Raw genomic sequence first — 26,628 nt, forward strand, 5'->3', positions numbered from 1 at the left:
CCACATCTTAGTGTCATCAGCAAACTTGAACAGGGTGCTTTCTACCCCGTCATCCAAGTCACTGATGAAGATGTTGAACAGTGCGGGCCCGATGTTCTGTTGTTTTTTGTTATTCTAAAATTTGTATGTCAGGGAAGGCATCCCCAGAGATTAAAAAAAAAAAGATCTAAGAATACAAGGGAGCGTTGTGGGAAAGTTTAGGGTTGGGGTCATACTAGAGTTTAATTTTAACATGAATTTAATATGGCTATTGCAATATCTCAAACACAATTCAAGAATCCAGAGACACTTAAACAAAATAGATTGGGAAAAAAAAAACCCTATCAATGGGTTTCAAACTGTGCTCTGTGGAGCTTTCTAATGGTATGGAGAGCTGTTTCCGTTTCTTCACAATAGCGAAACATTTCATGGTCTTCAAGCAGTGACACTTCCTGTCTAATTCAGGACAAACTTGCAGTAGCCAGAGGTTTTCTCAACTGACACACACACAAAGCATCTTGTAATCAGCATTACTGCTTAGGCCACTGCTTAGAGAGGTGTCTCTCCCCTCCCACCCCCACACACACATAGTCAAATCAGCCAAACTGAACTTACTGAAAATCATACAAATAAAAGGTATAGCAAATGCACAGAAGGAAAGAGTCCAACTACAGGTCAGAGTGGGAATTTTCTCACCAAATGGGGCTTGCCAAGAAAATGATTACCAATTGCAAAAAAAACTTCTAAAACAAGCAGGCTTTAAATTGGTACCCAGACAGCTCCCCTGGAGAACTGCTTAGGATCCTGGGCTCTAAAGTCTGTGGTTCTGGTGCAACCCAAACATGTGGGCCATCTTTGGGCAAGAATCTTAAGGCTTCTAAGGACTCCCCAGGTGCTGAGAGCCAAGCGCCCTGCCTTGGAAAAAAGGGTTCTCAAGGCTTCTGGGCTGCGCCATCCACCAGAGGGGAAGTCAGGAAGGAAAAGAGGGAGGGAAGGTACCCAAGCTGAATCCAATTCTCCCTGTAAAGCCAAAAAGCCTTCTGAAGTTGCAGCTGGCTGTTCTGATTTTTCTAGAATGAAACACATTGAAAACATCCCTTTAAAAAAATTCTGTGGGGAATTTTTAGATTTATTCTGATTTGGAACAAAAACTTCTGTGAAATATGAGCATCTCCCCCTCTTCTCTCTTCCAATGAATAAGTATTTGGAAGCATTCAAACAGAAGAAACTGAGAACCCTTCTCCTTCCAAAAATAGCATCCCAGAAATGAAGACCAAGGTTCAAGTTCTTCGTCTAAATCAGAGCAGGCATTTGAGTCTTCTGTTTCCCAGGGGAATGATCTGACCACCAATCGGCTGTTTCCTATTTCTGTTCCTTACTTATTGGCCATATCTAAGGACATTTTCCCAAATGAGTTTTATCAAAACTGATATGCTGTCATAAAGACTGGTTTCAACCAGACATTCCCAAACTTTTTCTTATTGCATATTCCCTTCCAGACTTAACAGCCACCCGCCTACCCTTACCAGCATATGTTTTACATTTTAATCCCTTAAGGGCACATCCAGATGAGGGCAGATATCTGCAGCGTCACATATTGCACATTCACTGTGCTGCAAGGGAGCAGTGCCGGGGGGCAGAAGGGGAGGGGGGAGTTGACCCCTGGATAGCTAAAGGTCAAAAAAGCCTGCACCAAAAAATAAAGCAGTGGCACACATAGGGGGCAATGCACACTGCCCAAAACCAGAGCCTGATTGGCCAGAGCCACACTCTGGCTGCCAGTCAGGCTCCAAGTGGCAGGACCCCAGGTAAGGCTGCTGGGGCCAGCCCAGTGCTGGCCCCAGCCTTCCCTCCCCTACCCAGGGTAACTTGCTGTGCATCAGAGAGCACACGACACAGGCATTCCCCAGGGACAATTAGCAGCAGCACAGCTGTCCCCAGGGAACCAAACGTCCATCCTTGTGTGGACGCAGCCTCACATGACAATTATTATAATCTGTCATTACACAATTTCTCCCACATAACCCCTAGAGATGTCTTGTGTATCCTCACCGGTATGTATACTATGGTTTTGGAATCCCGGATTTAAACTAAATCAGCATTATTTTCAGCAAAACAGTTTCCATGATAGAACCTTGAAATTAAATGAGGTGCAACAGGAAACAGTCCAAGTCTCTTTCTACTGGTATTGACTGTATATAAAAGTGAGATAAAATGTATTTAGAACATAGCATGTTAGAAGCAATTTACACAGCATGATGAGAAGACGGTTTAAAATATGGTTTTTAATCACTCACTCAGCTTTGCAGAATAAGGTTGTGATTTTCAAACATGCCTAAAGAAGTTTTGAACCAAATTCCTTCAGGCAGTTTTGAAAAATTCCATGCTATATCTTACAATCCTACTTGCTATCGAGTTGGACTGAACACTTCCTTTTTCACAAATTAATTTATTCTTTATTTCTGGTTATCAATAGGTGTACCACATAACAACATATTATTGGCTATTGCTTCTCAGAACTGTTCTTATATGTTCAGGTTTCTACACATCAGTATGTTTTAGTTTAATTCTTTTTTTCTTAAGAATGTTTAGTTTCATAAGGAAAGGACACGGTGTCATAAGCAAACACTTCAGACTAGTTTAATAAGGAACTGCTGGAAGCCACCTTTGTCTGCCCTGCCTATTTAAATTAAGTGCTCTCCAAGTCTTACTTGGAGCAAAACAAAACTTGGAATTTACTTTCATTCTGAAAAAGAACAAAGTTAAAAACAACTTTTGGCAAAACAAAATTAAAGCAAAAAATTAAAAAGTCAAACTAATTCTTTTTCATATTAATATAAACATAAATATTCTTTAAAAATATACAAACCAAAGTGCAAAAGGTTTGACCTTATCAAAATGGAACCTTTTGACAATTACCCATCAAAACCTGACAAAACTGATGCATTCCCAATCGCATTAAATAAAAATTTTTCTGACAGAAGAATTCCCCTGAAAAGTAAACCAGGCCTTTTCTTATTCAGTTGTACTGTGTCCAGCACAAACTGGATCCTACTTTTAGTTATGGAATCTAACAGACTGAAATGCATATATTAGAGAATAAGAACTTTATTTTTGCTAGGTTTGTGGGCCATTAGTTTAATTCTAAGAAATCTTCTGAGAAGGTAGTAACAAATTTGTACTGAAGGCTAGGTAAGGCAGAAATGGAAAGAGATGAGCCAGAGGCCAACATTCAGGTACATTCATTTTTGTCAAGCCTCCTCTAATACTAAGTCCTCTGTCATCCCCTAAAAGAGCATGCAGATTGTATCTGTTGACGCGCTCGTACATCCAAACACACTAAACTGAATTTTGAATACAAGGAATAATGAAACGAGTTAGTGCTTTGGTAAAACATAACAAAAACAAAGAAAAAACCCTCAGCTAAACAGGAACTAGATGAGGGTGGTTATAGGAGATGGAAGTGAAGTAAACAATGGATGAAATGCATCTCCAGCCAAGCACTACCATTAATTAAATCATTATTGAACTTAGTTACACTTTCCGTATTAGGCATCTGCACTTATGTTACAAAGGCTTGGCACTTGCTAAACAATTATACATACTCAAAAATCACCACAATGACTGGTATTTTATAAAAATTATTTAAGGAGGTTCAGAGAAGGGGACAGAGTCACTTACCTTGTATAAAGCAGGAATGATGTGGTGCATTTTAAGTTTATGAAACACAAATACATCATAAACTGCTGAAACTGCTAAAACAGTCACTCCTTGCTCCTTCCACAACATGCTGCACCCAGCACATAGTCCTGTTCCCAAGATCCATCCCCAAGTGCTGGTTGAATAGCTTCTCGTAGAGCAGTGTTTAACATAACATATCAATGAGAGCAGAAAAAAGAGACAGGCTCCAACATCAGCTCTCCCCACAATCCCTGCTACTGCTTCTGTGTGGATGGGATGAGAAGCAAACAGCAGGCCTGCAACTAACGTCCAGTACCCATCGCCAAACAATATTCTGGAGAAGTTTGTAAAAAAGCCTGTGACTGCAGCATGTAACAGGACATTTACAAGATGGTAGCCCCATGGGTCCATGCCTCCAAAAGCATGATTAATCCGAAAGGAAAGTGTGCAGAGAGGCCTATATGACTTGTGGCTTCCACTGTGAGTAAGAAGAGTTCCCCAAAAATCATTGTAGAATATGTGAGTCCAGGGTGTTTCTGGCAGAAGATCCTGATTTGTCTTGATAGCTCGGCTATTAAAGAGACAAAAAAGAGGGGAAAGAAATTAATCAAAGCAATCAATCATTACATTACTATAGCACTAGCAGTGTATAGAGGTCTTTATTTTGTCGTTGTTTATGCTATTAAAGAAACAACAGCACTACTCTGTGCTACTTTGCATTTTGAATTTCTGCTAGAATACCATAGATGTTAGAAGTGTCTGCATCTATTGACTTTTTGCTAAAGTACATTTCCATATAAATTGGCTTTTAAAACATTAGAAACAGATGTTATGCTGGATCCACTAAATTAAAACACCCTTCAATGACATTCATCTGAGTCTAACCCAGGAGCAATTGCTTAAAATTTGATGGGTTACAATAAAAACTTAAAAGAAATATGTAAAACTGACAAACTGGTAAATACTATTGTTGACCAAACTGATCCTCTAGCAATTCATACGCAAAATCTCAACTAGCCCCTTATTCTGAAATTTTAATGCAGATGTTCTATGAATCTCATTGACACGGATGAGCAATATATAAATAAAGTCATACAATGTATGCAAAGTGTGTCACTAAATGAGGCAGTTCATGGACAGCCCTATGCTTATTTTGTCAGACTTGCATTCTTCATTAATGCCACAGTAGGGGCTTAAGGCAAAGTATTTTAAAGATAAAGTTCCAACTTTAGGTTGATTTTCTTACATTTGTGGCTGGTTAAATAGCAATTTTAAGGTGCGTTAGTTTACAGTTTCATGTTATATCTACTTTATTGTAGAAGTAAACTGCTACAAAGCCTTAATTTAATCTCTTTGTGGTCTGCATGCCTGATCTCAATGCAATAGAAACCTATGCACCATAAAGTTTGTGAAATTACTTATTACAAATCCAAAAATCCTCACTTACAATTACAAACACATTATGGGGAAAAATTTTAGATGGGTAAAACACAAGAAGATGGCCACAGTTCAACTAAGTTTGCCTGCGTATCTGCAGTAATGTTTTAACAACTCTGTTTAACAACAGCAGTTTTCAAGAAGACTTATTCTAACTATGCAACATAGAATATTATTAGCATTTTGAAATACTTGTATTGTGAAGGCACCTATGCTACCTCATGACATGCCAGAATATACCACAGTGAAGTAAAGTACAACTGCTCCATTCATGCTACACCCTGACATGCATGCACTAGAGCTGTGTGAACAGGTGCCAACACACACCTTGAAGATAATGAGTTTCTTGACATATGCACAAAATCACTTGAAATAGAGACTAGAATATATCCATTCAATGATGTAGTACATGTTAAGCACTTATTACTTTAACATAGCACTACCTGAACTGAACTTAACAGCTAACCAGGTCTAGGACCAAGTATGCTAGGCATCTTAAAAATAAATTATATGTAAAGACCACAGCTGATGCAATTCATTTGCCAAGTGACTTATTTTAACCTTCAGATACCACCAAATTTGCACTGAAGAGAACACCCAGGATTGCCACCTCACGGATCTTAAAAAGGCTTTCACCCAACAAGGACACTCCTCCAGAGAGAGAGATTGCACGTTTGAAAGAGCCACCTGGATACCATGTGAAGAACTGCTACAGTACAGAAGAAACCCCCCCCACAAATTGCACACCACTGGTTAATACATACCACTCCTCCCTCGAACCCGTACAGAAAATCCTCAAACAATTGCAACCCATACTAGAAAGAGACCCTATTCTTAAAAAGATCTTCCCAGAGCCACCCATCTTAGCCTTTAAACACGTACCGAACCTCGCTAACCTCATCACCAGAAGCAAACTTCCTCAGGCCCAGAACTCACTGAACGAATACAGACCATGCCATGACAAGAAATGCAAAACCTGTCAACCCACCTCCACCACCCCCACAATTACTACACAATTACTACACCCCACAACAGAGCCATCAGCATTCCCGGATCTTACAGCTGCACCTCCAGAAATGTAATACATCTCATCCAATGCACCAAATGCCCTGATGAAAAATATGTAGAAGAGACCAAACAACAACTATGCACCAGAATGAATGCACACCGGAAATCTATCGAAGACAAGAATACCCAATTACCTGTGGGGGCACATTTCTCACAAGAAAATCACTCTCTCTCCAATCTCTCTGATCCTCAAAGGAAACTTACAAAACACTTCCCAGCGACAAGCCTGTGAACTCCACTTCATCAACCTCCTGGATACTAAAAATCATGGACTGAATATAGACCTTGGATTTATGACACATTATAACCTGCCTGACATCTGACTCCCCAGGTACCTCTCCCCTATTCATCCCCCTTCTCTCTTCCCTTCCCTCCCCCACCCCAGCCTGTCTCTCACCCATTGACTCCTCAATCTACATCTTCACTGACTGCCTATCTTGCATGCATACCAGCCCAGCCTCTGGCTTCTTTACTTTTCATTCCAACCAGGAAGAGCACACACCAACTGCTGAAACTTCCTTAGCCTGACGAAGGGTTTTTGAACCCAAAAACTTGCTTTATAATGTTTTTCCAACTATTTAAGCTGGTCTAATAAAAGATTTCAGATTCACCCAAAGAACATTGTCTCATTTTAACCATGAGGTTCATAAGAAAGTACCAACATTACAAAACATCATTCCAAAACTAAAACATGAACCGGTGAAGGGAAAAAACATTTCACACTTCTTTGAGATAATCTGCTGATAGTACAATATAATGGCACACTTTGGAGACACCAAAGCAAAGGCGCAGGCAGAAGGCACTGTGTCTCACAATGAGATGGGATACTACTTCTACTAAAAATCAAGACAACCATATTTGCAAGTTAAAAGAGCTACCCTGAAAAGCTTTCACTCTGAAGAAGACTTGAGGGTTATGGTAGAGAATGAGCTAAACATGAGACTCCAATAGTCTAAAAAGCCAATACAATGCTCCACAGAAATTATATACTACTTGACATATGTCCATACTTACCCAAATCCAAGATGACTTCAAATTTAAAGCATCCTCCCCCACAATAACTGGACTGTATACATAGAAAATTATACATTTACACTGTATAATTTTCCATATATTTTGTTATAACAGATTTATAACTTTCCATGTATAGAATTGAATTATTGGAAGGTCATCTTGAATGTGTACCTCTGTGGCAAGGAAGGCAATGGTAGGGAGGCTGGTGGCCAGACCCTTTGCCCCCCACTGTGCCTGCATCCCCCTCCCAAAGGCACCTGCCCCTCTACTACTAGTCTGCCTGCCACTGGCTCTCCCAGTGCCCACCCCATTGCTTATCTTATGCATCAGCTCTGGCCCCGGCCCCGGCCCCGGCCCCTGTCCTGACCCCAGCCCCTGATGCCTGACCAAGCCAGGGTGGCTTGTGCAGAGAGGGAAGGAGGCACATGGCAGGGGAAGCACAGGAGGGACCGCATAGTAGGGGTCTTCTCTGTGCCCCTGCCTCCCTGCTGCTGCTTTCCTAGCACCTCATGCATCATGGCATCTCCTCCACCTCCAAAACTACAAAACCTCTCCTGGCCCAGTCAGGTGGTGACAGCAGCAATGGTTCCAATCCCAATCAGAGCCCAAGTTACACCAATTTCCTGCCCTGGGCCCATACTCAAAATGAAGATGAGACTTCTCCCTCACCCCATGTTGAATAAGGAAAAAACACTCATTTTGGAGTCAAGTAAATACTGTATGATTGCTACTGGAATAGCAAGAGGGATAACTCAGAGTGCATTCAGAGAAAAGCCACTTGACTGGTTAAGAAATATGCCTTACTATGCAGACAGATCAAAAATCAACAACTAACTGGGGAAGGGGAACAGTTTGAAATTCAGATCTAGAAGGAAACTGTGCAACTTGAGTCAATTTCTGCACTAGAGAGCATGCAATTGAGGCACTTCAGCTGGAAGAAAAAGCAAGCTGTAATGGTTTTGGACAGCCTACGCCTGACATGTCCCTATGCTTGGTGCATACGGAGGTTACAAAGAGGTAAATTTAAATCCTTTAAAGACCCTATGATGCCACCTAGAACACTTTAAAATTTTAGTTTTGAGTTCTGCTTATGCAGAATATCATGTTTGTCCTTGTTTGTTTTTACAATCCCACATGCATTCTTTCAATTTACTACTTCTAAAGGGAAAACACATCAACAAAACACAACCTTTGCTTTCATAGTGTTTATCTGGTCCAGTAACGTATTACTTTCTCGAAATCTGAATCCTCTGAAGTTGCAACATCAACTCTGAAACTAATCAACAGAAGACTAGGAATTCGTGCAGGAATGGAGCAGGTGTCAGGCTAAATGTTAGCCTCTCTCAGATATAACATAAGGCGCAAGGAGTTAGTTCACTGGTATAACAGACTGAATATGGAGAAGGGAGCAGTGGTACAGAGCAATCACAGCCTACTAAACCATGAGCATGCTTAAGAGTGGCTGAAATGTGCAGGGATTTAATGCTGATGACCATTTGATGATAAAGGTGTTCTCAGGAGGCAGAATTCCCATGCGAATAAAGCAGCAATGTTCCTATTATTGCTCTCCCCCACAAAGAATGTGGTACTATATATGAAAAATATGGCACTTCTTTTCCGAGTTGGTATGTTGTGGTTTTGTTTTTTCCTTTTGCAATATAGTGATTTTTCAGTATGTAACCAGCAGTTTTCAATATCAGAATATTTCAGGACTGGGCTCATTATGACTGGGGATGGATAATATCCCACAGCACACAATACTTCCCCCAAAAAGAACAATCAAGTTTACTAAGGAACAAAAGAGAATTTAAATTTGTGCTCCCATTTTTCACCTGAACAGCTGTAATTTGGACCATTTCTCTGCCACCTACCTTAAGTGGCTTCCTTCCCTCCAGGAAAATACTAGAAATGCCAGACCCTTCCTTCCTTTTTCCTGCCTCCCCTCCCCCCACCGACCTACCCATTACATTTTTTAAAACAAGCAACACCTATTGTACACTCTAAGGGTGCATCTACATCACCATACTTCAGTATCTGCTTGTGGAAGTACTAAAGCATGGCACAGTACAGGCGGTTACTACTCCACCTGCACAGCACATGGGTAAATTTTGCTGCTACATCACCATAGGGGCATGCTATACCTGGGGAGTGCGCTACTATGGTGATGTAACAGGTGATCATGTGTAGACACACGTGATCACTATGTTGGTAGATTTACCCTAAAAACATCAGCTGATGGGGCTCCCAGCGACAGGGGAGACCCTCCTACATGTGGAAATTAAAGTTCAGAAGCAACCAGCTATAAATGAGTACACATCTTCAAGGCCTAACATGATAGCTGGTGGGAGCTTTTTATGGTGCTTTACTCATGTGGCTGGTCTAAAGGTAATTGTGCAATTAACCAGGTAATTGCACAATACCTGTAACATGCAGAGGGAGCCTTATAGACTAACCGAACTGGAAATGTATGAGCTTTCATAAGCAATAATAGCTCACTTCCACGAGATGATGTTTGTTGCTTGGTATTTACATTCTTAGCAACAAATCCAAATCCAACAGAGCCCTTACTGTTTCTTGTTTAAAACTCCTTTCTATCAAAATTTCAATGAAAGCATCACAGATACAATATTGATTACACTGTTCTTGGGTGCAGAATCCAGCTGATGCCTCTGAAGTCTGTAAAAATAAGAAATAAGATAAGATTCTAGTATTTGTCAGCAAGCATCAAAAAAGAAATAGAACTTTGCTGGTTCAATGGCATTTACTTGAACACCCATTTATATCAGTCTGTTCCCCATAACAGGAGTACAGCTTCTCCTTCTCATTATTTTTTGATAAACTATTTAGAAGTAAAGAGGATTCTGTTAAAGCTCTAGGATATTGGGAAACCTCATTCAAGTGAAGTGTTGTGAATCAAAAGAGCAGTCTTTCATAGGCCACTGGTTAGCATTCAAGTACTACTCTGTTTTATATTACAAAACGTAATAAAACCCTTCCTTGGCCAACACTTTTGTCTTTCATTACACATAAGGATGCAGAAATACAGAGTTTCATATAAATATGAGAGATATCATTCAGGCACTGTAACGGCATATTGTAATATTTAGAGTTAAAAAAGCAAGGCGTAGGAAGTTTGACTTATGCTGTCTAAAGACAAACCATACTGAACAGAAATCCCTATCGTATGCAGGATTTAGGGCTCACAGAAACAGGTTCCCAGTATAACCTTTGAAGGAGAAAAATTGACAAAGAAAAAGTGGGAGATAGAGCTGAACTTCAAATTAAAAGTAAGTATAAAAATAAGTGTTTCGCAAAACAACAGTGACTTTCAACGCTATTTTGCCATTAGAGACGCATTTGGACATACCATCCCAGTAATGTGAAAAATCATCTCGTGTCAGACTAGCTCACTAAGGTGTCAAGACAACTCTTTAAATTAAGAATGTGTATATATACACATATAATATGGATTATTATTAAAATCTCTCTCAATATATAGTTATATATTCAGAGGCAGATGGACATAATTGATCACATGATCTGGCTTTAAACCCTTCTGGACGTTTCCCATATTTCTTTCAACAGCAAAATTCAAAACTAGTCAGTGGCTTAGACTTCAGAAAAACATAGTAAACAGTAAAATGATCCAAGACCCAGCAAGAGTGGTGCCTGGGTAATCTGAATTGCACGCTTTACAATGGGGCAATGAGTGAGCAATAGGACACTCAGCAGATGCTATGGCTCATGGCTCTACCCAAAGCAATGATGAGGAAGGCATTTCTCTTACTCCCCCACTAAAGATACAAGTAGTTACAAGGAAGTCAGGAACCACATCAGGTACCAAAATGAGTATGAAGTTCCCAAAAGGAGCAGGTCAGAGATAGGAAAGAAGGAAAAAAAGCCAGGCCTGAATAAAAACTAGTCTTTTATCTGAGTGAGGTATTAATACAGATGCCTCCCGTATTAAAGAATGGGCAAGAGAAAGGGAAGCATACAATTCAAGATATTTATTTTACCCACAATATATTTTCATTAAGCTCTATTTTAAGTCAAGAGAACACATATGAAGAATCAATTCTACTGCATAGCAGCACATGCCAAAAAGGGATTCCTAAAAGCTGTTACTTTTGAGTCTTTGGAGACTGATAAAACCTGCAGCAACTAAGGTCAAAACTGCTGGACTTAACTACCAAGACATTCACTATACCAATGCAAGCTCCCTTCTAATTTATGGCTGTGTGTATGTGGTTAGGATTTAGTATCCTATTTTATTCCTGTCAAGTAGAAAACCCAAAAAGGAGACTAATACATATGGGCATTTTTAAAAATGTATATTAGGCTTAAAAGCAGTTAATTTTGCTGCACTCATTGATAAAAACATTTCAAAACCAGTTTCTCAACATGACGGAAAGCAGCATGGATGTTCTTTGTAATGCCTCTTACACTTGCTATCTATAGAGAATCTAGATTGTTGCAATATTAATTACTGGCTCTGGGAAAGACTGCAATAAAGGAAACTACAAAATGCCATATTAGTCCTGTCTTTTCACTCACTCAGTTTACCTTTAGGTTACATCCTGCAGAATAGTCCAGTCTTGCTAATGGGCATAATAAGAGAGCGACTCCAAGGGCATTCAGCACTCTAACAAGGAACTGTAAACTGTTCTCTGTAAAAGGCAGCAGGTCACAGGGGAAAGTCATTTTTCAGAGCTCCAACACAATTGGCATTTTTACTTCCAGCCAGCCACAGATAGGGTCTGCAGACTCTGAGAACTTGCTTTCTTCAATTTTTAATATCTGACCATTTCATACATCCCAGGAGAGTGGGATGTCTTACTCAGTACCACAAATGGATCTATTTTGAAAAAAAAAGTCATTAGTTAGCCATCACCACAGGAAAAAATGAATGCTGGATGAAAAAAGTGATATATTTTTCTCATCTCTTTCCAGCAATAAACAAATATTCTTAGCTCATCTGATGTATTTGTACACTACTACAAGTACATGTCCAACTCAGGTAAGGTTATTTCATCACACTCAAAGAAGGTGAAAGATCCAACAGTTCACACTCACAAGAATCAGCAGATGTTTTTGAAATTAACAGCTATGTATGGCCTAAAGTTGTGCAGTACTGCTAAACTGATCCAGGTGTTAGTACCAAGGTAAGAAAACAGATGCAATGCTTTTTAAAAGATTTAACACATGAAACCATGCATCCAGTTTCAACACTGCTAATGGTCCCCACATGTTAAAAATGAACATCACCATCTGAGAAGCATAGAACATACTTTCACCAATAGAAAAACTAAATGTATACACAAGAAGCTATTGTCCAACTTGATCTCATAAAACAGATACGGGTCTAGCACATACATTGTGCTGGCCAGTCTCCATTTCATAATCTTTGTTTCTCTCCACCTCTTCCTCCCCAAGGATCATTGGAAAAATCATAGTTTAGACTTTAGGCTACTGGTTTTAGTGGCAGGAGACTGACATTTTGCAAAAATATCTAGTACCTATAATGTCTGATCAACTTAATACACACCAACATGTTAAAATCTGATTCCTTCTATGTTTTAAGTAACAACAGACACTAAGAACATATTCATCATAATTTTACATTTCCGGCAGCAGTTATGTCTTACATCAGGGGTGGGCAAAATACGGCCCGCGGGCTGGATGCAGCCCCCCAGGTCTTTCTATCCGGGCCACAGGCTTCTAAAAAATTTAGAAAATCAATATTTATCTGCCCCGGATGCCTGTTATGTGGCCCTCAACAGCTTGCCAAAACTCAGTAAGCGACCCTACGGCCAAAATAATTATCCACCCCTGTCTTACATGGTTTGTATTTAAGTTTATTCATTCTTAATAATTGTAGAAGTGTGACAGGTTCTAGAAATATCTACATCCATGCTACTTCTTTAAAGGATATATAAAGGATATATAGATCCAATCACCTATATCAACTGCTAAGATGAGATTGCAGACTAGACCCTAGCCATTTCCTTTTTTCAAACTGACCGAAAGCAACCTCTCTTGTGGAACATGCTCTAAACTGCAGAGAGTAACCGGCAATATAAGCTGTTTTAATCTGATGAAAATAAAGTAACAATTAGCACTCTGGCAGATGCAACAGAACATGAATGGGTAGGAGCATAAATATTTAAGTATTTTTTTAAAAAGCATACCTAAAGAGAAATTATACCATATTTCCTCAAATTTAAGACAGTTCACATTGAGGAAAAGCTCCACATCATGGATTTAAGTACAAGGCAGGAATGCAAGTAGCTGACACAATTCCAGCTCCAGCTCCAGCCCCAACCTGGGCACAGGGTCAGAGTCACAGCCACTGCACCCACCCTCCAGCCCTACCCTCCACAGCCTCTGCCCTCCACCCCCATTTACCCTGCATCAAGGCTGCAGCTCCAACTCTGGTCCCTGCTCCTGCTCAAGGCATGGAGCATATGGCTACTCCAGCCCTTGGTGAGCCAGGCAGGGTGGGCAGCTATGGTGCTGACAGCTCCTGCCCCAGGGCTGAGTTGGAGCCAGACCTGGGGGTGGGGAGCTGTCACCACTGCTAAGAGGAGGCTGAAGATACTTCCTGGTTCAAGTTAAATCAGAGTCCGCCAGCATCCCAACATGCTTTGCAGCCCTGGGCTGTGCTGTCCTGTCTGCTCCGTCCGTTGGGAGAGGGACGACAGGCAGGCAAGCAGGAGAGAGAGAGAGAGAGAGAGATGCAAGAGCGGTGTTGCAAAGGGCAGGCTGGGGATGCAACTTGCAGCAGGATGAGCTGTAAATCACAGGCTGCTGAATTTTGGCACATGAACAACCTCTGTTACTGAGAATACAATCAAGCAGTAGAGCTAAGTAGCTGCAAGAAGGAAGCTTAGAGAGAAGCCCGCTTGGCTGAAAGACAGTGCATCTTACAGAGAAGTGAGTCTGCTTGTCCTGTAGGGAGACGCACAGTGGAAAGGTATATCTACAGACTGGGTAATAGAAACCCCCTGCCTGGTGCTTCAGATCAGGGATCAGATGACTAAACAGGGGAAGAGGAGAGGTGGGAGGAGTGGATTCAGTGAATGTATACACTTAGCTCCAGGGCTAGAGAATCACCCTGGCTCCGATCTTGCTATGGGAAGGAACACTAACTACTGAGAGATCCATAGAGATAAGGAAACTTGTGGGAGTCAGATGATAGGGCCACAGGAGGATCTATTCTGTGGTAAGTGTACCCAGATGGGTTAGTTGTTCTGATTAAGGGGTGTTGTTTGTTTTTACCCATGAAGCATGGGAACAGCTAATGGGGAGTTAGGGAGCCATTAAGAGGTACCCCAGGCAAAGCACCTTAGAGAGTTTTGGCTTACAGAGGGTCATAGCTTTGCAAAGGAACGGTTAAGGGCTGATAAGCCACTAGGGCAAAGGACAAAACTTATGCATAAAACAGTATACATGATCAAAAAATGATTCGCATCTGTAACAACAAAAGTTCAGTGCACATAAGCTGGTTTCAAAATGACCAAAACCAGTTTAAGATGAGCGTGAATAGATGTAGTATCAGACTTAACTTGAATCAGGAGGGGATCTGGGACAGAAGTTCAGTAAACCAGCTTAACCTAAATCAGTTAACTCACAGCTCCCCAGCATCCCAGGATGCTTTGCACTTCCCTCACAAACCTCCCCTCGCAGGGTGGGCTAGCTAGCCTTGGCCCAAGTTGTCTGCTCCAGCTGAGCAAGAAAGCATGCTGACGTGCACCCCAATTTCCAGTCTGAGCCACCACAGGCATGTGGCTGCATTTCCAGAATCAAAAGTGAATGTCTATTCACTTGCTTATCAATTCAATCTACCCAGGGTAGACTGACCTGCAACGATTCAATCAGTTCAGCCTCAGGCTTTTTGACTGTGTGTATTTAGCTGAAGTGTTTTTCAGTTAGCAGGCTTAGAGCCAGGGGGGACCCAATGGATCCAAATAGGGCCAGAGGGCCCAGTGTAGAGAAATTAGGAGAACACATGGATGTGGCCTGGGAAATAACAATGCCTTGCTCAAGGCAGAGACTAGGCCAGACCTAGGCAGGCTGATAATGAGCAGGACAAAGTAAACACCCAAGCCACTCTGAGGGCACCCTCCCAAAGTCATCTTTATCATCACAAAAGGGTGGCAAGCTAAGACAGGGCAGGCACTGAAGAAATCAGGGTGGGTGGGGAAGGATTAGTATGGCTGTCCCTAGAGGCAGGACCCTGTCACAGGGTATAATCATGATAGGTCGTGAACCATCATAGTTTCACTATTACAATACAGTGACTGAAGAAATAAACTTTGAGCAGATCTAGAGAGTAAGTCAGAGTTACTTGCAGCACGCCAGTTTGCCTGACTGCTTTCCTGAACTGGGGCACAAGTGAATCAAAATTATGCATGGCTGAGGTGACTAAATAAGATTCAGCCTCACCCATTTACAAGGGCTCATAAAAACATTAACAGAAACACAGAGCAACAAAAAGAAAGCAGAGAAAAGGTTGTTTCAGAACCTGTCCTCGCATGCTGAAAAAGATATCAGTCTACCTCAGTATTAACCCTTGACATACCTCATATCCTTTTAGTTTATTCTTTAACTTGGGATGAAGCCATCTTCAAACCACACATGAAAGAAAAAGCTACAGAAAATGTGAAACTCTAATTAGGATTACTGAATGACACAAAATTGCATGAATAGTCAGGAAGAAGGTTTAAAAAATTAATGCTGAAGGGGAGTGGGAGAAGTAATTAATATCTTCTGACTCTGAACAATAGGATACTGTCAGTCTCCTCTCAGGCTGTAACAGATAAAAATAAAGGAAGAAGAACGGCTCTTGTCTTTGGGTCTGCTCCTATAGTTTCTCTACCACTTGGTGTGTATGTACTGTACATCTATGCAACACATTAATGAAAGGGATATTTAAATTTTTGAACCTGGAAAATGCTTTGTGCTGCTCTCAAAACCTTGGCTCATCACAGATCTTGTTGCCATGCTTTTCTACCTAATACCTAATTGTGAATTATGCTTTGCTGAGATTTCAAGATATTTACTGCTTACATTGTTCTTTTTAAGGATTTTGCAGGCCAGGCAATAGTAAGGAAATACCTGAGTATTTTCTCATATAAAATTTAACATTGGCTCCTGATAAATGGTCAGAATTCACAGTCAGAACCTCTGCTGCCCTTTCAAATCTATTTTAGTTGATAAAAGGGGGCCCAGCGGGCCTTATTAGATTTACTATTCTATGGAAGAACATGACACTACACTATTTCTCTTTCCCACTTTCCGTTGAAAAAACAACACATAAATAACTTTTACCATTTCAAAATACAGCAACAGTACAATTATCGCTAAAGAAAATGGAAGACGCTTAAGCTTCCAAAATGTAATATTCACAGCAGCAAAAGACAGATGCACATAAATCTAGATAAGAGAGTCAGAGTTTAAGAATGCCATGAAGATATTCCTTTTTATACAAGCATACTGCTGACTATTCGCACACAAGACATAGCCAAAATATCCAAAATTGAAACGTTTAATACATCTGAGAAATATATACATTTGGAACTATTTTTTTTAAATTGTGCTATTCATGTACCATAGGCTCATCCATTATTTTTCTTTTTACTATATTAGGGGGGCATATTTCAGTGCTGTCATTAGTTCTGAAACACTAATTTTAGATGCTTCTGTACAGAACTTTTTGTAGTTAAATCAAACATTTTGCCGTGTCAATTTCAGAAAGCATAAATGAAAATTTTATGCAGCCTCTGCCTCTAAATGCCAGCTTCTGCCTCTCACTAAGACATAAATTTTAAAAGTAAAATCTAAAAATGTTACATGTGGACCTACTAATAGCACTCTGGCTTTTATTTCTAGTCAGTCAGGCATGCATGAGGGTATACAGGGATATATACACGCATAAAGAAGTAATGAGTTAGACGAAGCTTCTGAACCACAGCAAGGCCAAATATATATATATATATATATTTTTATCTTTTCTCAAATTAAGTTTCTTTCATCAAATCTTTTATAGAAGCATTCCAAAAATCTTGTCAACCAAGCCCTGGTCAATACACAAGATTTGCACTAGTTTAACGCAATGATTCAAATGCATTGATTTATCTCCCTATCCCCCATCCCCAACTAAGAAGTAACACTTTTTTTTTGTAGACATCACATATGATTTCTCGTTTTGTTCTCTCTCATGAAAATATCTACAAGGCTATCAAAAGACATTTTAAGGGTTTAAAAGATTATTTTTAATTGTAGTGTTCTCAAAGGATGTTAATTTGTGTTGATTTCACCACTCAGCAGACTTCCCAAACCATATAATATAGAATTACAATCCCTCGTTCCCTCCCCAAGCCCTTCTTTTAGTATGTTCTAAGAATCCAAACCACCAGATAGCACCAGTCTTCAAAATCACCACTGCCTGAACATCCTAATCCAACTTCCTAAAGTTGTCTCATTCAAAGCCAAAAGAAGACAGCAATAGGAGCTATTTCTAGGAAGATATAACAGTAGAAAAGGGAATCCTCCCTGCTGATTAAACCCTGATGTATATTCTGAGTCAGACCCAAATTTACACCACACACACAAACCAAAGATATGCTGTACTATAGTTCCAGTGGGATGATCTGTGGAAAAAGGGGAAACCTCAGGAAACAACTTTCAAGCAGGCAAAATGCAATGAACTTAGCATGATGAAATAAGCATTTTTAATGAAAACTTGACAGTTTATAGCTTAGGTTTAAATTGTTTTAACATAGTATTACACAGGAGTTAAGTTCTAGTGAAGCACTTAAAAATTCTTTTCTGAGGTTCTATATAAGGTTGATCACAGCATTTCTTTCTCCCTAAATAAGATTATGCCTATCAAGCAAAAATTCCTACACAATAGGAAGGGGCCAAAATTTGGTTGGAAGGGCTTTACGAAGAATTGGAGCTAAACATTATCTGCAGCTTTGGCCAGGACATCTCAGAAAAATTCCTGAGAACTTTTCTTAAAGCAAAAAGAATGGGCCTTACTGCAGAGTTCAGAAAAATTGATTTTGACATAAAATTGCATTCTGCCCGAAAATAAATCCAGCCAATAATTTAAAAAACTATACTTATTCCTGCAAAAAAAAATATTCAGTCATTTCAAGTGAATGCAAGCAACTGTTTGCATAAGGCTGGCTGAATATAATACAATCTGTCCCATCTCTGTTACTCCCTTTGCAGGAACACATTAGACCACCTTAGTAAATATGACTTAAAATGACCAGCCTCCTCCCAGTTCACAGGATGGTGCTCTGAAGATTTAATATTAAAGCAGGTTTTGTTAATACTGTGTGGGTGCCTCATTAGCACACTGAAGAAAGAGAAGTTATAGGTCGGGGTGGGTAATTATTTCAGCTGGGAGGCCACTTAATGAAATTTGGTGAGCTGTTGAGGGCTGCTCACAAAGTCTTTCAAAAGATATCATTTTAACAAATTACACATAAAAACAAATCATATGCTAAAAATCAAACATCTACTATAACATATGTTGATTTTATTTCAAAAAATAATTTTTATCCCAATTTATATATTTTTGAGTAGTGTATGTAAAGACAATTGTGTAATAGCTCAAAATAAGTTCTTACTTTTGTATATTGTGTGTAAGAGTAGGTAAGTGGGTGGGTGTAGGTGGGAGGGGTACACATGTGTAAGCAGGAGGGGCTTTTAGGTGTGGGCAGTGAACAAAAGGTTCAGTAAAGGTTACTAAAAATATCAGAAATCATGCTTTAGATCAACCTTCCTGGCTACAATACTGCTGGTATAACAAGTCTATCTGGTTCCATGCTAGAGCAAGAGAAAAATATGTATCAGTCAATTTCTATATGGCTGCAGTGGCCTTCTCAGCTAGTTTGGAATAGATTCAGTTATCTAGATTTTTTTAATTCTAATGTTTGGTGTATAGATTTCCATTATGTAAGGGTCCCAGCTCTGTTATACTAAAAACAACTAGAAAGTTGATGAAGATTCCCTGCTATAAATTAACACATTGGCTGCTTACAGATGTTTAAAAGAAGTACTTTAAACTCAGTGCACTCCCACATTGAGCCCAGCACATACCTAAAAGAGGCACAGCATTAGTTCAGGGACGGGTAAAATATGGCCCATGGGCCATTCTATCTGGCCCACGGGGCCCCTACAAAGTTTAGAAGATAGATATTTATCCGCTCCAGGCTCCCTATCAAAGCTGACAGGAGTCAGGGGCAGTAGCACCCAGGGGAAGTCAGCAGGAGTTGCGGGGGGGAAGGAGTTGGTTTTTTATTTATTTATTTTAACTAAGCAGCCATAGCATACAAATATAGTCCAGTCACTTTCATTCTAGCCTTGTTCCTCTCTCTTTCTCTCAAGACTGTACCTTCCCAAAGCCATCGTATTGGGAACAGAGCACCGAAGTGCCTTTGTAGTTCCATTTATAACACTCCAAATTAGTTTAATGTGCCCAATACACACATTTGCAAGATACTTTTCAGAAATTTTCAGAAACTGAAACAAAATCCACCCTTTTGCCCTAGCAACTCCAAGCCAACCTTCAGTTAGCAGTTATCACTTTCTTTCTGGTAGCAACTAACAAGCTATACAAAAATAAATAGCTCTTTTCCAATAGGGTTCCCTTTCCAAATACCTGGCTGAAAGGCAAAGCTGTTTTTGCATATGGATATCAGAACTCTAAGCCAGTAGTAAATCGCCTGGCTCAGCTCCCAAGTGTGACATTAACAGTTCATCCACCTCTCACAGCAGCAGTACAGCAAGAGGACTGTATCTTTTTCCAACAGTTGAAACAACCCAGTATCATGGAAGACTATGCTGTATCAAGACTCTAGCCCTCTCAACAATTAAGCAATTAGAGCTGCACATGAAATGAAATACACGCTTAGAGAGAAAAGGTTTATTTAAAGCTTACAATGCATATTAGAACATTAATAATTAATGCCTCTCCCAGTATATAAAAGAAATCGTCTATACCAGTGGTGCCCAAACCTTTTGCCCCACAGGCTAGGCAGAAGGCACTCAGTCCATTCACAGGCTGGATCTGGCTGGTGGGGCCAATCCAGTGTGTGGGGGGTAGCAAGAAGGGGCCTGATTTGGCTGTGTATTGCTGGAGGAGGGGGGAGGGGCTGGAAACAGCAGCCCTGATCTGGCCCTGCAGGGCTTGGGAATTTGGCAGCTGGAAGGGATGGCAATCTTACTTGCCACTGCTCCCCTACCACCAAATTTCACAATCTGTGGGGAGCCTCCCAGACTAGATGCTATGGCTCCACAGGTCAGATTTGACTGGCAGGCCAGGGGTTGTATACTCCTGGTCTATACATGCACTGTTGATTTAGAATTGTTCTATAATAATTTATAAATATACTATATTGGCTTCCTTTTGCTTTTTTACAAAAATAAGTATATTAGTTTAAATCAACAGGAAAAACGGCCTAGAAAAAATGTGAATGAAAGGGAAAAGAAAGCTATGCTAAACCACTACTCTACAAACATTTATGATTTGCTAAAGGAAAATGTCAGAACTGTTATATTTGATGATTTTTGTCTCCAACTACAAACCTACAAAGTGTGCTTAGACCTGAACAGGAAAAGGCCAACAAGTACAGAAAAGGAAAAGGTTTAGTCTTATAGATTTAAGATATCATTTTTCAGCAAGTTATTTTGGAGAACCAGACAAAACACACACTAATTTATACTGGTATCTGAATAAGGGATACCTATATTACCACTGGGTGAGGTAATACAGACTATTTGTAGTTTTAAAATCCTTCTCTCTGAAAGTGTTGTTTCTACTGCAAAAATAAATGCCTATTTCAAGAAAGCTATTTGCACTATACAAAGCGCTGTTCACAGAACAGAACTGTACCTTAAGTTAACCGGACCTTCTGGGTAAGATTGGTTGACACAGAATATGGCACATACCTGTGTCTGAATACAAGAATAGAAAAATTGTGTAATTCCATCCTAATGGTAAAGGCAGAAAGTCTAGCATCTCTGAGGACTCTTCAGCAACACCACAAAGCTGACAGACGTGCAACTCATCTTTCAACCCTGCTAACACTTATACTTCAATAACAGACACCATGCATACAGATTACAGTGCAGGATGGCAAAAACCCCAGCCTATAGACTAATAGGGAAGCAATAAATGGATATGTATATCAAAACAGAACAGGAAAACTGTTTTCCCCTAGAGATCAGCATGTACATAATACGCAGCATCAGAGTAAGATCAGCTCCCTACTCTAAGTGGATAATAGTCTCTCCTTGAATCTTTATATCAATTGCAATAGAAACATACTACCTGCAGAGCCATGGAAAAGCTGGCTCTTCAGAATTAATACGTCTTTTTGCCTTCTCCCATGACATTACAGGCCACTGAAAGTTTAATGAAGAAAATTATAATTTGTCAAGCCATATAAAACAGCAGGATCTATTTCTTTATATTAAAACTAACCTAGAGCAATATAACGAGTAAACAGTTTTTGCTTTGCAGGCCTTATTTCTCTCCACAACCCAATACTGATCATGCAACACAGTTATTTGGGATTTTACAGATTTATTTCTCACTGAAAATTAGTTGTATGCAATAATAAAAAAATTTATACTTCCATAAATTCGCAGACTTCTAGAATGCTGCAATACACAGAAAAGATACTGAACAATGAATAGGGTGTATTGCCCTCAGGAATAGTGTTACACCCTATATACCACCCCCTAATACCATGAAGCACTGAATGATTATGCATATTAATTTTATCCATGGTTATGAAAACTGCAGTGAACTTGGAAAAATCAGTTTGCAAAAAAAAAAAAACCAAAACAAAGATACATAGGCATTGCTCTCCAACCATCTTGGATAGTTTACCAAGTTAACCTTTCCACATGCCCTAAACCAGGGGTTTTCAACCTTTTCGGGTCAGTGTACCCCCCAGTGGCTGGATGCGGGGTGGAGGGGGGGCGTGGCATGCAGCTGAACATGGAGCAGCGGCAACCACCATGTGCAACCTTCCCCAACCCCCCACATCTGGCCAGGTGGGCGGCACCTGCACAGGATGGTGTGTGACAGCACTCCATCTTTGCCCGCCCATGCATACTTCCTAGGGCCTTCTCATATCTACCCCAGTTGACAACCCCTGCCCCAAACCATACACACAACCTTCCCATCAGTTTTATATTTTCTTCCCCGAAATATGACTTGCAAGCTTCAAAACCCTAGTCTCATAAACAGAACCTACAGAAGTAAGGGGAAAAGAAGAACCTAAAGAAGTAAGGGGCAAAGAAAGAGGCATACAGGCTGTGGAAGCAGGGGGTAGCTACCAAGGAGGAGTATACCTCATTAGCTTGCACTTGCAGGGAGACCGTTAGGAAGGCCAAAGCAGCAATGGAACTCAGGCTGTTGACAAAAATTAAAGACAACAAAAAGGCCTTCTTGTGGTATACAGGGAGCAAAAAGAAGGCACAGGGTAACATAGGACCCCTAGAGGACAGGCTAGGGCAATTAGCGACAGATAGGAGGGACACAGCTGAACTCTTCAGTGAGTTTTTGCTTCTGTATTCCTGAACAAGGATCAAAACAAATATCCCAACTGCATCATAGATAAGTACAAGGGAACACCAGCCCACCAATGGTCAGCACCAACCTAGTAAAGGAACACTTGGAGGAGCTGAATGTGGTTAAGTCAGCAGGCCTGGATAATCTTCATCCAAGGGTGCTGAAGGAATTGGCCAGTGTCATAGCAGAGCCACTGGCATGGCTATTTGAGCACTCATGGTGCTCAGGGTCAGATCCCAGAAGGCTGGAAAAGGGCCAATGTGGTCCCTATTTTCAAGAAAGGGAGGAAGGAGGATCCAAGTAATTATAGGCTGGTTAGTCTCACCTCTATTTGTGGGAAAACCTTTGAAAAAATTATCAAGGATCACATTTGTGGGAGCCCAGCAAAAAAAATAATGCTGAAGAGCAACCAGCGTAGGCTCATAACAGGCAGATCCTGCCTGACCAACCCCAGTACCATCATGAAAATTAGTGTCCATAGATCACAGAAGCCAACAGAAAGGTTCATCATTAATCCTGTGCATTCTACATATTTGAAGTCCCCTTTTTTTCCATATATCCCTAGTTAGGAACGACTGCTAAGTATAATAACCAGAAAGGGCCCTAAATAAGAAAACATAGCTATTCAGAATATGGAATTTTTATATTTCAGCTACTAAGAAAACTGAAGAGAGACTATGTACAAGAGATCTTACATGTACACAAGCTGCATTAGTTGCTGATTTAAAGCCACAGGCAAAGTCAGAGATTAAAGTTAAATTCAAGTTCTGGAGCTTTTACATATAATCAAGCCAGGTCACTTATTCCAATAACCATAAATTATATACATAAAAAAGCCCTCTGGTTCCAATGACCTCAGAGACATGTATGCTTATTTGTGGTTGTGGCCCCAAGCAACCCTGAAATCAGTAATTCCATTAGGTCAGAGCTGGGGCACATAGCCAAGTTCCTGTGAAGAGTTAAAGATTTTAGGCAGATGTGCCTTATGCACTTACTGAAGCAGAACACAGTGGAGCAGAGACTTCAGATTCTGGGCTACCCATCCATTTCAGACTTCCCATAGTAAAAAGTAAAAAGGCTCCTTAGCAGAACTGCACCTTAACATGCCAAGCTCTAGTGTGGAACACTGAATGAAATGCAAAAAAATGGAAGAAAGTAGCAAAAAAAAGAAGCGAAGCTAAAAGCAATTAAAATGCTAAATTATGTAGAAGTATTTTTGTGTACGCTTTCTGAATCGCCCAACATTTTCTTACATTTAATTACAAGAATGAGATAAAGAACATTAAAGATCTCAGCAGGTCAAAGGGAATATACAACTACAACATGAGGCTGTCCCACATTATGAAAAAAGAGATGAAAGATAATGGCAATAACTCTCACAAGACAAAAGAAAGTAGATTAAGGCGTTGTGTTCTGTACTAATCTGGAAATCACAAGACCTCTTGCTCATTTCCTTCTTCCAGGTGCAAAGAACTGTGCCAGCTAAATGAAAACAAAATATGGACTGGGGACAATTACATTAATAATTCCAATATATATACCCAGAAACGATAACACATATGCCACTAAACTTAGAGCTAACCCACTTGGAAAAAAATATTAGAAGGCAAAATTCAACATTTATTCCCAGCTGCAGAGCACTAAAACTGATCAGGAACACAGTTATTTAGGAACTCTCAATTAAACAATGGGTTCACTTAGAAATGTGCCAGATTGCCCATATCACATGCAAATTGCAGCATCACTTTTTCTTATTATAATTTCTATATCAGTGGTCTCACTAATGCAACAAATTCAGGTTAAAAAAAGTGTTCTGCCTAATGGCAAACAGTGGGAAATGTGATTCAAGCCAACGAGTATGGATACTGTTCTATTCTGTTGCCAATGGCCGTGCATTTTACCTTGCTGGTCGACTTCTCACACAGTTGCTTCTTGAAGACAAGAGTCAAAATCAGTTACAAAAAGCAGAATAAGACTAGTTCATCTCGATAGCTCTTAAGAGCCACAATCAGAGTGAAGACCAATTCTGCAAGGCACTGTGGAAATGTTCAATGGAAAACAGTCCCTGTCCTGAAGAATTTACAGTCTAAGACCAGACAAATAAAAACAGCTGGTTATCAGAATCCCTGAATCGTATTAGTTTATACAATTCAGGGATTCTGACAATTAAAAATGTATAATCCCTCCCACATCCTGCTATAGGACTATCTTCTGGAAACAACATGCATTACAACCTTTACAAAAAGTGAACAACCAGAAATAGAGATAAAATCTAGGGTAATCCATGATTTCATAGAGTTAAATGGAATGGATCTTTTTCCGTTCTTCACGTACTATAGAAAGTTGGTGAACTGCATTCTCTTCACTACTAAATTTGTATTGCCAATAGTGACACTCCTCCTACAGAAAAGATTACAACTATGACTTTCCACTAAATCTAAAATTCATATTTGCTACTGTCTTATGTTTATAAGGCAATGGGAAAGATCTAGTGCTTCATACCACTCACTAATAAACAACTATTAAATCACTCAAAACTAGATGTATTATCATCATCTATGTAACAAGTTATTGAAGCACAGATGCTGGAGGTTTCTTCATTACACTGATGAGAATAATATAGCCTAAGATTAGAAATACTCTTGAGGTTCAGTAAGCATTAACCTTAATAGTCTATGTACATTACTGCTGCTTACACAGTACGAGTATGCAAGTTTGTAGCTATTGTAGACAACTTACAACTTTCCTTGGAAGCAAATTTTAGATGGACTAGTTAAAAAAAGAGAGAGAGAGAGAGATCTTATTTAGACAAGACAAAATAATGACGATAAAATAAATACATCACAACATCTCGGCTAGGGACAGCAATTATACACAAACCAGTTTAGGTGAACAGAAACTTGTTTAAACCTGTAACAGAACAAAAGTTCAGTGCACATAAACCCCTTTCAAAATGGCCCAAAATGGACCAAAGAGCAGGGCTGGTCCCATCCATTTGCTCCATAGCTGCAGCAGGGGCAGGGGCAGGGGCAGGGGCAGGGCCAGATGCTGGCCCCCCTAAAGTGAAGGGGGCAGGGAAGAGGTTTATTCTCCCCTCCCTCTCATGTGATGCATCCCACCAATGCGAACCTCAGCCAGGATCTTCCAGGCAAGGGCACAGAAGCCCCTGCCAGACATTTCTCCACTCTCCGATCCAGCTGTGGGAGCGTGGCTAGACCGAGCAGTAACGTGAAGCAAACAGAGATGGGGGTTTAATTCCCCACTCCATGCCCTGTCCCAGTGGCACTGACCCCAGCCAGGGTCTGCTTGGCCAGGACAAAGTAGCCCGTGTCAGGTTGCCCCCCTCCAGCTGCTTCAGGGACAGGGGCACAGTCAAGTACTGGCTGGCATGGATCCCTGAGATGAAGGGGGCAGGGAAGGAATTTATTTCCCCCATAACCCTAGCCAGGGTCTGCCAGGCAGAGAAGTCTGTCAGGCATTCCCCCTCCTCCCCCACATCACCACTGGACTTGCAGGGAGCATGGACAGCCCCATAAGTAGCCTCAAGTCAACTGGCCAGGGAGGGGATTTAATTCCCCCTCCCTGTCCCACCAGCATGGACCTGAGCCAGAGTCTGCCTGACGCTCCCCCCTCAGTGCTGCAGTGATGGGTGCGAAGGCATGGCCAGACACCAGCCAGAATGGCCCCCTGAGGCAAAGGGGACTGGGCAGGGGTTTATTCTCCCTCTGCCCCCAGGGAACCACAGCTGGGGTCTGCAAGCCCTGACCAGTGCCTCCACTGATTGCTCCCTGCATGGGGCAAGAGGCAGAAGAAGCTCCCTCCCTGACCCCTTTTCCAGAAATGGGATGAAG

The 26,628-nt window shown here is 40.6% G+C and overlaps 1 protein-coding gene across 2 annotated transcripts in view; it reads right to left on the reverse strand.

The window, feature by feature from the left end:
• TMTC2 (transmembrane and tetratricopeptide repeat containing 2) overlaps positions 1–26,628 on the reverse strand; it is a 367,617-nt gene that overhangs the window by 222,189 nt on the left and 118,800 nt on the right. Inside the window, exon 2 of one of the 2 annotated variants that reach the window (XM_019543135.1) lies at positions 3,661–4,231. The exons of the other annotated variant lie outside the window; for it this stretch is intronic. Coding sequence (XP_019398680.1) covers positions 3,661–4,231 — 571 coding nt within the window. The remainder of the gene's footprint in view (positions 1–3,660; positions 4,232–26,628) is intronic. 2 annotated transcript variants of the gene reach the window in all.

Source organism: Crocodylus porosus, unplaced genomic scaffold (assembly GCF_001723895.1).
Source record: "Crocodylus porosus isolate Cpor-Errol unplaced genomic scaffold, CroPor_comp1, whole genome shotgun sequence".
Taxonomy (NCBI): Eukaryota; Metazoa; Chordata; order Crocodylia; family Crocodylidae; genus Crocodylus; species Crocodylus porosus.